Here is a 13666-nt window from a genome sequence, read left to right as displayed (position 1 = left end):
TACTCTTTGCCAGCATCGCAACATTTAATATATTGAATGACACGGTTAGTGCCCAGTTAGCTCCTAGCATTTCAGAATCAGAATCAGAATACTTTATTGATCCCTGGGGGAAATTATTTTTTGTTACAGTGCTCCATTATAAACCAACATAAACCAACATTAAGACAAGACAGACAATACGCTAACTAAGAATAGTACAACATATACATATATATATATATATATATATATACATATGTCACTCATTAATAAATAGCTGGAAAAGGCAGAGTTTCTTGACAACTCTGCCTTCTTTTTGACTCCCCGGGACATTTAAACAATAGGTACCTCCGTATACAAACCAATTCATGCTTCTTCTCAACGGAGAGTTTCCCCTGATTGAACAACAGCGCCGTAAAATAGGAAGAAAAGTTAAACATGCATACACAAACACAAATTGTAATGATGCAAGTTCAGTTTACAATAGGGCTCATTTGCTCCGTCAGCAAGTGGCGGTGTCCTCGTACACCGGGGAGTAAACCGCCATTAAACGAAAAAGGAGAAGAAGAGAACATCTGCACATAATAATAATAATAACAATAATAATGTCTGTGAAGGTTCTCAGTAATAATAATGAAATGCATTTATATAGTTCTTTTTGAGACCTTCAAAACACTGTACAATTCCACTATTCATTCACTCAATGCAAGCTAGAGTTGTAGCCACAGCTGCCCTAAGAGCAGACAGACAAAAGCTAGGCTGTCGTATCGCACCATCAGCCATCACCAGTAGGTGAAGTGTCTTGCCCAAGGACACAACGACCGAGACTGTCAGAGCCAGGGCTCGAACGGGCAACCTTCCGATTACAAGACAAACTGCCAACTCTTGAGCCACAATCACCCCGCAGGTACGAATCTAGACCTGATCCATAACAATCTTTTTTATTTTTGTTTTTGTATACATTATGTTAAAATTATTTATTATTGCAAACATTTTAACACATACCTAATATTGGTAACATCTTAATTTTAGCCAAAAATCCGTCCGTCATTTGCCCGAATTTGAAGGATGGGTGAGTGTATTCTTCGTAGCCCAATCTATTCCAGAATTCAGAGCGTGGCGGTGGTTGTAGATAATTTGTTTTGAAAAAAACAGTGAAAAACGGCTGAAGCGGGACAGCTAAAGAGTAAACTTTTAAAAGTAAGTACTGAATATTATGTTACTTATTTATGTGCAAATGTACCTAAATATCATACCTTTCTGAGTTACTTCAGCTTTATATTCCATCACGGACCCTCGGATCAGCTGACCAGCTGTTGGTTGTCCCAAAATCTAGGCTAAAACATAGAGGCGAATGAGCCTTTTCAATTATGGCCCCCAAATGCTGCCTTTAAATATTAGACAGGCATCTTCATTTCCTGTTTTTAAGTTGCTTTTGAAAACAAACCTTTTTTCGATAGCGTTCAGACTGGTGTGAGTTGATACGTTTATTATGTGTATTATTAGTGAGTGTCAGTGGTTTTATTAGTTTTACCTTTTTGTTTCTGCACAGCACTTTGGGCAAACCTTCTGTTTTTAAATGTGCTATATAAATACATTGGATTTGAAATGTTTAACCTCGTAGGACCTGGCATCCACGTATGTGGACATCACATTTTGGGTTGTCTAGACCAAAATACAAAATTTTGCTCTACTAGAACCTGATATTCACTTACAAGGACACCGCCACTGTAAAATTTTAGATTTTTGTAAAATTAAAAATTCATGTCCTCATATGTGGATCTCATTATTCTCAGAAACACAAATCATGTAAAATAAAAAATCTGGTAATTCTTTCTTTTTACATTTATCAGGTCCCAGTCAGCCCAAATGGCAAAGAGAAATTAAAATACCTGCCATAAAAGAGTTTGGGTCATAGTGCATTAATAATGAAGAACAAACAAAACAGGAACCAAAACCTTGCTCAGACAATACAAATTTCAGAGGCACATACAAAACGACACGGTTCCTCCAAGGCTGCAGCCCCTGAATTGGGATACAGCCCATGTTTAGTCCCTTGGCAGGTCAGATGACTCAGTCCAACATATAAAGACACACAAAAATGTCCAGAGAAGCAAAGACAAATCCAAACAATCCATCATCCTGAGTCAAAGTGATCACAGGTCTGCTTTGTTGGAGATGAGCCGTCAAAGTGGAACATGTGGACTGTTCCTTAATACTACCACTGTAGGCCACGCCCCTCTGGTCATGTGATCATGTGGTTTGTAGGACGCTCCTCTTCCTCAGAGGATCCACCTGTGCTTCCTCTCCTCTCTCCTCCACCTGTTACAGTGAGGGAACGTCCTCCATGATGGAGGAGCTGCTGGAAAGTGCTGAGAGTTTCCTCCAGAGTGAGACCTCTGTCACAGTTCAGAGGATCTACGGCAGCAGAGACCTTCATGGACACTAAAAGTCTCAAACACACAACAACAACATCACACTGACTCCACTATGACATCACTGATCAATAATCAAAGAACACACAGATCAAACTGATTGATCAGCCATCAGAGGAGTCGGATCAATGGAGCTGCTTCTGTTCCTGATGTCCCCTGTTTGATCCTGGACCTGAACTCTCCCTGCAGAGGAGACACAAGACAGTCAGAGACACACACACACACACACACACACACACACACACACACACACACACACACACACACACACAAACCTTTGACTTTAAGCTGCACAGTTTTCCCTCTGATCCAGATGTTCTTCCTGTAGACGCCACATCTGTATTCTCCACTGTCTCTCTCTGTGGGCTGTTTCAGGGTCAGACTGAGGTCTCCAGTTTTCAGCAGGTCTTCATTCATCTTCGTTCGGTCTCTGTAATCCTGGTGCTGTTCTTCAGGCTGGTCAGAGCCGTTCTCATACACGAGAAGCTTGTGGTATGAACTCACCTCCCACCACTCCACTTTAGCATCTCCAGGCAGGTTTTGTGAGGTTTTGAAGGGCAGCTGGACAGACTCCACCCCCTCCTCCACCTCCACCTGACACACTGAGAGGACAACAAACACAACATGAGCTGTACAAAGTGTGATTGGTGTTCAGAGCAGCATCATGTGACTCTTGTTCTGCACTAAATGAAGCGATGGAGTGGCGCCTCCTTCAGGCAGAGAAACAGCTCATGGAGAGAAATAATTATTAGAGCAAAAACAAGAGTGGAGCTGCAAATAAGGCCGAGAGGAACGCTGCAGAAAACTGTTCATGTGTGAATTCATCACTTCATAGATTTCTTTGAGCACTAAAATCAGAGCTGCTTCTATTTCTAATATGACAGCTGTACATTAGAGCTGCAACACTTTAAATGTGAGCCATAAAAACATGATACTCTACAAGTGCATTCAGCTCTGACACTGTCACATCATGAAGGAGACGTGGAAATCACTTTGTTACACAAATCAAAGTCAAATCAATTCTATTGATGGAATATTGTGTGATCAATAGACTGATCAGTTTCTGATCTGTCATCTATCAGCTGGAAATCCAGCATGTCAAACAGACAGGCAGCAGATTAGGACCAAACACAAACACAGTGAGACTTTTTCTTCACAGCAGTTGCAGGTAAACTGCAGCAACAATGCGACTCAGATGTTTTAGCGAGCAAAGCGGCTGATGTGGAGTGAAGCCACGTTAATGACAACGTCTACAACCATTGGAGATGTGAGCAGGACAGACGGAACAACTGACGGAAAAAGTGTCTTTAAATTGTGTTGATAGGCCACGTAAAAGCAGAGTTATGATAAAAATATATGCAATGTTTGTTTGTTTTTCCTGAATAATATTGTTGTTTATTCACTGTGGGAAGAAACGTTAAAAACTGTGTTTTATATGGAAAGCACTCTAAAGCACTCCGCCTGTGAGCAAAAACAAAACCAAAAAAACCCCCACCCTTTCTATCGGTGGAAAAATGTACCACGTCGACCAATCAAACAATGATATGGCAACGTGGCATTTAGCTGATTAGGAAGGGGGAAGTTTTAGGAGTGACAGCGGTGTTTTGAGGTGTGAGAGATTTGTGGCGTTTAGTGTAAATCTTGTGTAGTTAAAGTGTAGTGTAGTCAATAGTCTTGTTGTGTGAGGCAGAGGTTTATATAAAGAAGAAAAAGAAATTTGTGCTTTCAAAATTGGAGTTCAAGTTATTTTTACTTCCAATAGTGTTAACATGCTACACAGGTCATGTAAAAGTTGGGCTAAAGCACTTAATTAAAAGTTATCTAACATAAATGTAAATGCTGTAATTTGATTATTTTAATAAACCATGTAACTTGGATGGATTCAATGCTGGCGTGACCACAGTGCACACGTCTAAATGGTAAATGGCCTGTATTTGTATAGCGCTTTAATAGTCCCTAAGGATCCCAAAGTGCTTTACACACATTAAGTCATCCACCCATTCACACACACATTCACACACTGGTGATGGCAGCTACATTGTAGCCACAGCCACCCTGGGGCGCACTGACAGAGGCGAGGCTGCCGGACACTGGCCCTCTGACCACCACCAGTAGGCAACGGGTGAAGTGTCTTGCCCAAGGACACAACGACCGGGACTGTCCAAGCCGGGGCTCGAACCGGCAACCTTCCGATTACAAGGCGAACTCTTCATCCAGCCACAAAGACCCCATGGGCTCCTCTGGATCATCACACTCAGCATTTTCACAATAAAAGCCTCGTATTTATGGCTGCTCCACCCTGACATGTGACAACATCCAAATGACAGGATCAAAGTGTTTGAATGATCTCAGCAGCTTTAAAACTATTGATATTTATACATTTACATTGATTTGGACTAAACTAACAAAACTTTTGATCATTTCAACTCCATTTTAACAGTTTTCTAAGTCTATTCATTTAAACCCACAGTTTTATGAATAGACTGACATTTTTGGATTTTAGATAAAAAGGAAATCAGAGAATTAATATTATTTGAATGAACTGAAAATAGGCTGAAACTAAAAGCTTTTAGAGAATAAACGCCCACATGACCTCGGATCTTTGCCCTGTATCTATAGCACTGACCTCTGACTTTCAGCTCCACCTTTCTCTTCAGCAGGACGTTTCCCTCCCTGCTGTAGATGGTGCAGGTGTAGGTGTAGTTGTCCCTCTCTGTGGGGTGTTTCAGGGTCAGACTGAGGTCTCCAGTTTTCAGCAGGTCTTCATTCATCTTCGTTCGGTCTCTGTAAACCTGGTGCTGTTCTTCATGCTGGTCAGGGTCGTTCTCATACACGTGGACCTTTGTGTATGAACTGATCTTCCACTCCACTTTAGCGTCTTCAGGCAGGTGAAGTGTGGTGTTGAAGGGCAGCTGGACAGACTCCACCCCTGAATCCACCTCCACCTGGGGGACTGAGAGGACAACAAAGCACAACATGAGCTTGGATGGAGACATTTGTGTTGACTCTAACAGGCTGAATGCTGCTGCTTCACTGGAAGCTCACTGTTAGATAGAAAGTGGTCAGTGTGAAGAGGTGACGCAGCAGAAAGATGAAGACTGACAGGAAGAAAGCAGTGAACAGACTGTTGGAGCTGCTGTTAGTGGGACAGGACTTTATTCAGTCTCTGAGGACCAGATTTGACTTGATGAAGCAGAGAAACACAGTCTGAGTGTTTCTGTCACACTCACTTCATCACACAGCTCAGTTTGACAACATGTGGAAGAATTTGATAGAAGCCTTCCTTTAGTAAAAGCACCAAGAAAACACCATGAAAACACCTCACTATCAATTCAATTCAATTCAATTTTATTTATATAGCGCCAAATCACAACAAAAGTCGCCTCACGGCGCTTCATAGATACAGAGCAAAACCCAACAATCATATGACCCCCTATGAGCAAGCACTTTGGCGACAGTGGGAAGGAAAAACTCCCTTTTAACAGGAAGAAACCTCCGGCAGAACCAGGCTCAGGGAGGGGCGGGGCCATCTGCTGCGACCGGTTGGGGTGAGAGAAGGAAGACAGGATAAAGACATGCTGTGGAAGAGAGACAGAGGTTAATAACAGATATGATTCAATGCAGAGAGGTCTGTTAACACATAGTGAGTGAGAAAGGTGACTGGAAAGGAAAAACTCAATGCATCATGGGAATCCCCGTCAGCCTACGTCTATTGCAGCATAACTAAGGGAGGATTCAGGGTCACCTGGTCCAGCCCTAACTATATGCTTTAGCAAAAAGGAAAGTTTGAAGCCTCATCTTAAAAGTAGAGATAGTGTCTGTCTCCTGAATCCAAACTGGAAGCTGGTTCCACAGAAGAGGGGCCTGAAAACTGAAGGCTCTCCCTCCCATTCTACTTTTAAATACTCTAGGAACAACAAGTAGGCCTGCAGAGCGAGAGCGAAGTGCTCTAATAGGGTGATATGGCACTACAAGGTCATTAAGATAAGATGGGGCCTGATTATTTAAGACCTTGTATGTGAGGAGTAGAATTTTGAATTCAATTCTGGACTTAACAGGAAGCCAATGAAGGGAAGCCAAAACAGGAGAAATCTGCTCTCTCTTTCTAGTCCCTGTCAGGACTCTTGCTGCAGCATTTTGGATTAGCTGAAGGCTTTTCAGTGAGTTTTTTGGACATCCTGATAATAATGAATTACAGTCGTCCAGCCTGGAAGTAATAAATGCATGAACTAGTTTTTCAGCGTCACTCTGAGACAGGATATTTCTAACTTTAGAGATGTTGCACAAATGGAAGAAAGCAGTCTTACATATTTGTTTAATATGTGCGTTGAAGGACATGTCCTGGTCAAAAATGACTCCAAGGTTCCTCACAGCATTACTGGAGGCCAAGGTAATGCCATCCAGAGTAAGAATCTGGTTAGATACCATATTTCTAAGATTTTCAGGGCCGAGTACAATAACCTCAGTTTTATCTGAATTAAGAAGCAGAAAGTTAGCGGCCATCCAGGTCTTTATGTCTTTAAGACATTCCTGCAGTTTAACTAATTGGTGTGTGTTATCTGGCTTCATGGACAGATAGAGCTGGGTGTCATCTGCATAGCAGTGAAAATGTATGCTATGTCTTCTAATGATACTGCCTAAGGGAAGCATGTATAACTACACTACACTACACACAAAACTGCAGTACTGGCAAATTGTACATAAAGTATGAAAAGTCAAAGTACTTATTGTGCAGAAAAATGTTCCCATCAGTGTCTGTGGATCAATATTACTGCTGCACATGTTTAAGGCTGAGCTCATTTCAAATCCTTTCTATTGTGTTGAATCTGCAGTAATGCATCATATTCTATAAAATCATATGTTTGTAGTGGCTGTCCTGTGAGGACCACGTCTCTCTAAACAAACAGCTGTTAATGAGCTCACAAACACAGGCCTACAGCTGGATTTGAAAAAGTCCATTCAATAGAAAATCAACAGTCACAGCTGGATTCAAAGGCATGAGCTCTGCCCCACATCGCAAAATTGGGATAGCCCAGATCTGGCCCACACAAGGTGCACATGGCCCACATATCGCAAAGAATGACGGCCTTTTGGTGGCCCAGATCTGGTTTGCCAGATGTCAGCCTAATGTGTCCTTTAATCAAGCCATGTAATAACAACATGTGACTGAAAATGCAAAAGTAACATGACAAAACTCCTTTCAGACAGTGAATGACTGACTCTTATATACCACTTTTCTAGTCTCTCGGATTACTCAAAGTTCTTTGTACAACATGCCACAATAACCCAACCACACTCTTTCTCTAAACTGAGTGCTTCCTAACTACATTCATACACATTTACACTCTTGGCATGCAGACTAGAGGAGCCACGGAACGAACCACTAACCTTCCGATCAGTACGTGATTTGCTCTACCTCCTGAGCGACAGCCTCCCAGTGGTAAACATGAGTGAACCGTCACTAGGTTTTGGATAAAGTGTACACTCACAAACCTGTCAAACCTTCATTTGAAATGTTGGCTACCATAGCAGTATAGTATTGCAACATGGCATTTGCATCTTCTGACTAAAATAGGAAAAAAGGAACATAAATAGAGCCATTATTGCCAGACCTGGCCCACGTCTGGTTGACATACACCCTGCCATGACACCAGTCCATCAGAAGTGCCAGCTTGATTCCGAATCCAGGGAAGACCTGTTTTCTATGGGCCTGGGCCACATAAACCAAACCACAATCAAGCCAGATATAGCATGCCAGATCTGGATAACATACGTCTTATCATGCCAGAAGTCAGCCAGCAGTGCTGACTTTATACCAGACCTCCATGCTATGTGGGGTGTGAAGCGGTTACCTGTCAGTATCTACAGGGGGATTCAAACTGCTGCTTTCAAGCAGAGCAACAAACTGTTTGAACTGATCCAACTTTATTCACACAGACAAAGATTTGTGCATCAGCTGCTGTTTGCTGCTATAGATATAATCCAGCTGATGTGGAGAACTACATGTGACACTGTGATGCAGCCATGAATCTGACTGATTTCTTTCCATTTTCAAAGGTTGATGCATCAGTTAAAGTCCTTAAAAAGCTCAGAAATAAAGAGAAAGGTTGGTTAAAGCAAAGAGAGGCACTGGCAGCATTTAAGACACTAAACAAGAGAAACAGATCAGAGAACATCAGACTGAATAAGTGGAATAAAGTGAAACAGAGAACTAACGCTCCCTAAGAATGGAGCTGTCAGAGGAAGAGAGCAGCAAACTGAAAGTCTCTGTTAGCTGCAGAGCTCTGAAACTTCACTCAGCTTTGGATGATAACATGGAGAAAGGATGTGGAGATGTTCACACTTCTGCTAGAAATCATCTTCTAGTTATTGTGACTCAGATATGACTGATTATAGATGAGGACCAAAGAAGGTTTTTACTGAGATTTGAGCTGACTTAGCTTAGCCTGTGTTTCAGCCACATGCTAAACAAACACATGTTCAGAAACTAGAAGATGTGACCTTTCAGATGAAGTCTCACACATGAACTTTGCTCCTACAGTTCATCTGCTGAAGCTTTTACATTTGGCTGGAAATCAAAGAAAAACCAAAACAGCCACAAACATCAGACATGCTAACACTGTGACATTATTGGATGGAGCCCACTGAGACTGAACCACCATCATGAGTCTGACCTTTTGACCTTTAACCTGGATCTACAGCACTGACCTCTGACAGTGAGCACCACTTTTTTCTTCAGCAGGATGTTTCCATCCCTGCTGTAGACAGTGCAGGTGTAGGTGTCTTCATCTGTGGGGTATTTCAGGGTCAGACTGAGGTCTCCAGGTAAGGTTCTCTTCATCTTTGCTAGGCCTTGATAATTCTTGTCCTGTTCTTCAAGCTGGTCAGAGCCATTCTTATACACGTGGACCTTCCTGTTGTTTGTGTCCTTCCACTCCACTTTAGCATCTTTAGGCAAGCAAACTGTGGTTTTGCAGATAAGCTGGACAGACTCCACCCCTGAATCCACCTCCACCTTGTATACTGAGAGGACAGCAGTACAACATGAGTTAATAGTTAATATTGATCTTCTCATAGCCTCCTCACAGTAAACCTATTCCTGTGCTTCAACTTAATTCAGCATTCGATTCCATGGTAAAATTGTCATTGCCAAGCAGATGATAGATAGATTTAGTGACGATGAAAGATGACACCAATCAGTTATTTAAACTAGAGGCTTTTCCTAAAGGCAGGTCTGAATGAACCGATTTTCTCCTAATACCTCCAGACAAAGCTGATGGTATTGTAATTGACTTTAAAAACCTCAGGAACATGGTGATTGATTAACCATCTGCATTATCGGTGGTGTGGTAGGAGACACTAACCTGACATGAAATACTGTCGGAAATAAAATAAAAGACCTCCAGAAACCACAAGAAGAACCAGGAGAACCAGGAGAACTTTGGCCCAGGATGGAAACCATTCTGTGGAGAAACACAAGGAACAACATGACCTCCACCTTGCTACCCTCCGCGAATCGCTGCCTTATCGTGGTGCAGGGATTTGTGTGTCTCAGGGATCCCAGGGGCTATTTGTCCGGGGGTGTTTGACCCCTAGCAGGGTCTCCCATGGGAAGTTCCTGGGTTAGGGACCAGTTGAAGAGATATTCAGAAGCCCTTTATGAGGAAACTATTGAGGCAATAGTTAAACTAGCCTAAGATAGGGTTACCAGGGCCCCACCTTGGAGCCAGGACCGGGGAGGGTGTCCAAGGGCGAGCGTCTGCCCATGCCCCCTTCTCAGGCTGTGCCCGGTTGGACCCCATGGAGGTCCAGCCTGAAGAGGGGACATGGGCCCATCCTCCTGTGGGCCACTACCAACAGGAGGCGTTGTAGGGGTTGGTTGTCATGTGGCAGCCAGAAACAGAGGCCCTGGTGGACTGATCTCCGGCTACCAAGACTGACAATTGGGACATGGAATGTCACCTTTCTGGTGGGGCATGATTGGGAGGAACGGGCTCCCTGATCTGAACCAGAGTGGTGCTCTTTTATTGGACTTCTGTGCAAACCACAGTTTAGCCAGTGCGAACACCATGCTCTAGGCTGCAGGTTGATGAACCTGCAGCCTGCAGTAATCATATCAGCAGACCTGCAGTCATATGTTTTAGACACTCAGGTAAAGAGAGGGGCTGAGCTGTCAACTTTTCACCACCTAGTGGTGAGTTGGATCAGGTGACGGGGCAGGACACTGGACAGACGCAGCACGCCCAAACGTATAGTGAGGGTGCGCTCGGAACACCTAGCAGAGGACCCAGTCTGCAACACCTACAACCCACACTTCCGGCAGAACTTCAACAGCATTCGGAGTCCGAATGGACCATATTTCAGCACCTCCATTGCTGAAGCTGCTGCACTGAGCTGCGGCCTCAAGGTGGTTGGTGCCTGTTGTCGTGGTAACCCCCAAACCAAATGGTGGACACCAGAGGTGATGGGAGCCACCAGGCTGAAGAAGAAGTTTTTTTGAATTTTTATGAAGGGGACCGGAGGTGTCTTCCAACCATTGCTACTGGCCATTCGATCCCTATACAACCGTTACAGGAGCTTGGTCTATATAGCTGGCAATAAGTTGGACTCGTTTTTGGTGGATGATGGCAGCTCCGCCAGGGCTGCCCTTTGTCACCGATTCTGTTCGTAATTTTTATGGACAGAATTTCTAGGTGTAGCCAAGTGGCGTAAAGCTTTGACTTAGGTGGTCTCAGAATGTCATCTCTGCTTTTCGCAGATGATGTGGTTCTGTTGGCTTCGTTGGGTGATGGCCTCCAGCTTGTACTGGAACGGTACACAGCCGAGTGTGAAGCGGAGGAGGATCAGCACCTCCAAATCTGAGGCCATGGTCCTCAGCCAGAAAAGTGTGGAGAGCCCACTCCAGGTCAGGGACGAGTTCCTGCCCCAAGTGTTAAGTGTCTCGGGCCTTGTTCACAAGTGATGGAAGAAGAGATCAACAGACAGATTGGTGCTGCGGCTGCAGTGATGTGGACGCTGAATGAATGGATGGATGGACAACGTGACCTTTGACTTCTGACTGAATGAAATTCATACATTTAATGAATAGGGCTATACTTCAGTCAAAGACTCAACTGCTTTTATTCTGACAGTGTTAAAATAATAAAGCTTTATCTAAGTGATGTCAGATGAATCTACAGCAGGTGTTTGTTGCTGACCTTTGACCTCCAACTGTACATCTGTCACTGTCCTTTGTCCTCCTGTCCTCTTGTCTCTGACGGAGCAGGTGTAGGTGGCACTGTCAGACAGTTGGAGGCTAGTCAGGGTCAGGCTGAGGTCTCCAGTTTCCAGAGCGTCAGTCTTCATGGATGTTCGGCCACTGTAAAGCTGGTTTTGATCTTTCAGTTCGTCTCCTTGAAGCTGGCGCTGGTGGACGGTGGGAGGACTGAGGTCGGAGCGACTCCACACCACGGAGGGGTCAGTCAGATCAAAAGTGTCAAACTCACAGGGCAGGATAAATGAGTCCCCCTCATACATCTCCACAGCATCTGAGGCATGCTGGGAAACTGAGGACACACAGACAGAGACTCCATGTGTCACTTTGAAGTTAAAGATCAAGCTGCTGCACTTCAACACATTAAAGAGAGAGAGATGAAAGAAAAGCTGATGATGAGAGCAGAGAGAGGAAGGTGTACTTACCGTGCAGGAGGATCACAAACACCACAAACATCTTCATGTTCCTGTCAAACTCAGAGACTCTTTAAAAGCCCTTCAGGACATCAGCTCACAGCAGCTTCACTTTCCTCTGCTGATCATCTACTGACACTCTCACACTGCTTCACTGTCACAGCTCAGAGTTCAGCTTCACACTTTGTTAAAGCACATCTGTGGAATGAAGTCCGGCCGGCCACAGATCACTTCTGAGGAAAGAGGAGGACGTTCAGCCTCCTCGTAGTGTGACTGCTCCAGGTTCACAGCGACACACAGAAAGCTCAACGCTCACATGACCGTCATTTACAACCAGCCCAGAGCAACTTTATGAATCGAGCACAATAAAACTGAAACTTGAAGCTTTGGTGCTTCACTGAGTTTATGTTAGCATGGATGCTACACACTGCACACACACACCAACATGAAGCATCACTCTGTGCTGTACATCAGTGTTTGTGGGATTAATGTGGTGATTTCAGCCTGAGCCAGAACCTTTTTAATCACGGGTCACAGACTCCTGTGATTTCAGACTCTTTGTGGAAACACTGAACACACCTTTGACCTCCACCAACACAAACAGCTGCACTAAGAAACAAACAGCGCCTGATATATATGGATGTGATTAATCTGAGAGACCATTATTGTTTCAAAGACCAACAAAACTCACTGAAACTGTGCGTTTGCACAAAGGCTGAAATGTACATGTGTGTTATTATTTCAGATTCTTGCACTGAGCTCTAAATCTGTCATTAAAGTTCACATGTAAACCAGGCTGTTTGTATCACTGCACACTTTACTCAGAAACACATGCAGACACATTCTTCTGCAAATGAAAGAAGGAAACAGAAGTGGTGCTTTATGTTTATCTCAGCTCTACAATCAGGAATGACAGAGCAATAAAGGACAAAGGATCCCAGCAGGAAGAAGAAATGATTAACTACACATGAAATCAAACACTGTGAACTCTGAACTCTGGACTTCAGATCAGAAACAGATGAAGGTTTTATGACAGAAATGAAACTGTGGCGGCGTGTGGTCTGTGGTGCTGCTGCAGGGGAAGAGGACGAACCAAAACGACATACACAATCACGCTTCACCAGCTTACCAACTTTTAATAAAACTTACATAAATGAAGAAAACTCTAAATTCAAATACACAGTTTAACAAATCAACAGTGACTCCAAAGAGGAGACACAGCAGGACACCACCCCTGCAGACACAGGTGGAGACCTGTGAGTGAGCAGGCCGAGGTGGTGTTTAGTCTCTAACGTGTTGTCATGTTGTCCTCAGTGATCTGCACTCAGGGCCCCTTGAAGACAAAGTTGAGTTTTAGGAGATTTTCTATATTTATGAGAAAGAAAAACATGAAGTTACTCCCCCATGCCCACGCACACTGCACTCCTCTCTTCTCCTCTACCCACCTCTCAGGTGGTAGGGACCAAGGAGGAGAGCAAAGAATGCGAGGATGTTCATAGTGAGGAATAAGGATGGGGTGTGTCCCTACAGCACAAACAGTAGCAACATCACACACCACCTTTGCTAAAGTGTGACAGCGTGGCTCA

General features: G+C 43.8%; 1 protein-coding gene and 1 long non-coding RNA gene across 2 annotated transcripts; both read right to left on the bottom strand.

Moving 5' to 3' along the window:
- Positions 1–2216: 2216 nt before the first annotated feature.
- Positions 2217–3429, bottom strand: LOC143415611 (uncharacterized). Its single transcript, XR_013096030.1, has 2 exons — positions 2690–3429; positions 2217–2597 (listed from the first exon to the last, which is right to left on the bottom strand). It is a non-coding gene; the product is annotated as an uncharacterized LOC143415611 (long non-coding RNA).
- A 1178-nt stretch (positions 3430–4607) lies between these two features.
- LOC143415589 (uncharacterized) lies at positions 4608–12314 on the bottom strand. The gene is made up of 5 exons (XM_076880831.1): positions 11612–12314; positions 9779–9877; positions 9123–9437; positions 5041–5127; positions 4608–4654 (listed from the first exon to the last, which is right to left on the bottom strand). Exons 1-5 carry the CDS (start codon positions 11928–11930, stop codon positions 4608–4610), a joined length of 867 nt encoding a protein of 288 aa, XP_076736946.1. The 5' UTR covers positions 11931–12314.
- Positions 12315–13666: the final 1352 nt, after the last annotated feature.

Source organism: Maylandia zebra, unplaced genomic scaffold, assembly GCF_041146795.1.
Source record: "Maylandia zebra isolate NMK-2024a unplaced genomic scaffold, Mzebra_GT3a scaffold01, whole genome shotgun sequence".
Lineage (NCBI taxonomy): Eukaryota > Metazoa > Chordata > Actinopteri > Cichliformes > Cichlidae > Maylandia > Maylandia zebra.
Note: the sequence above shows the minus strand (reverse complement) of the source record. Positions and strands in the feature narration are given on the sequence as shown.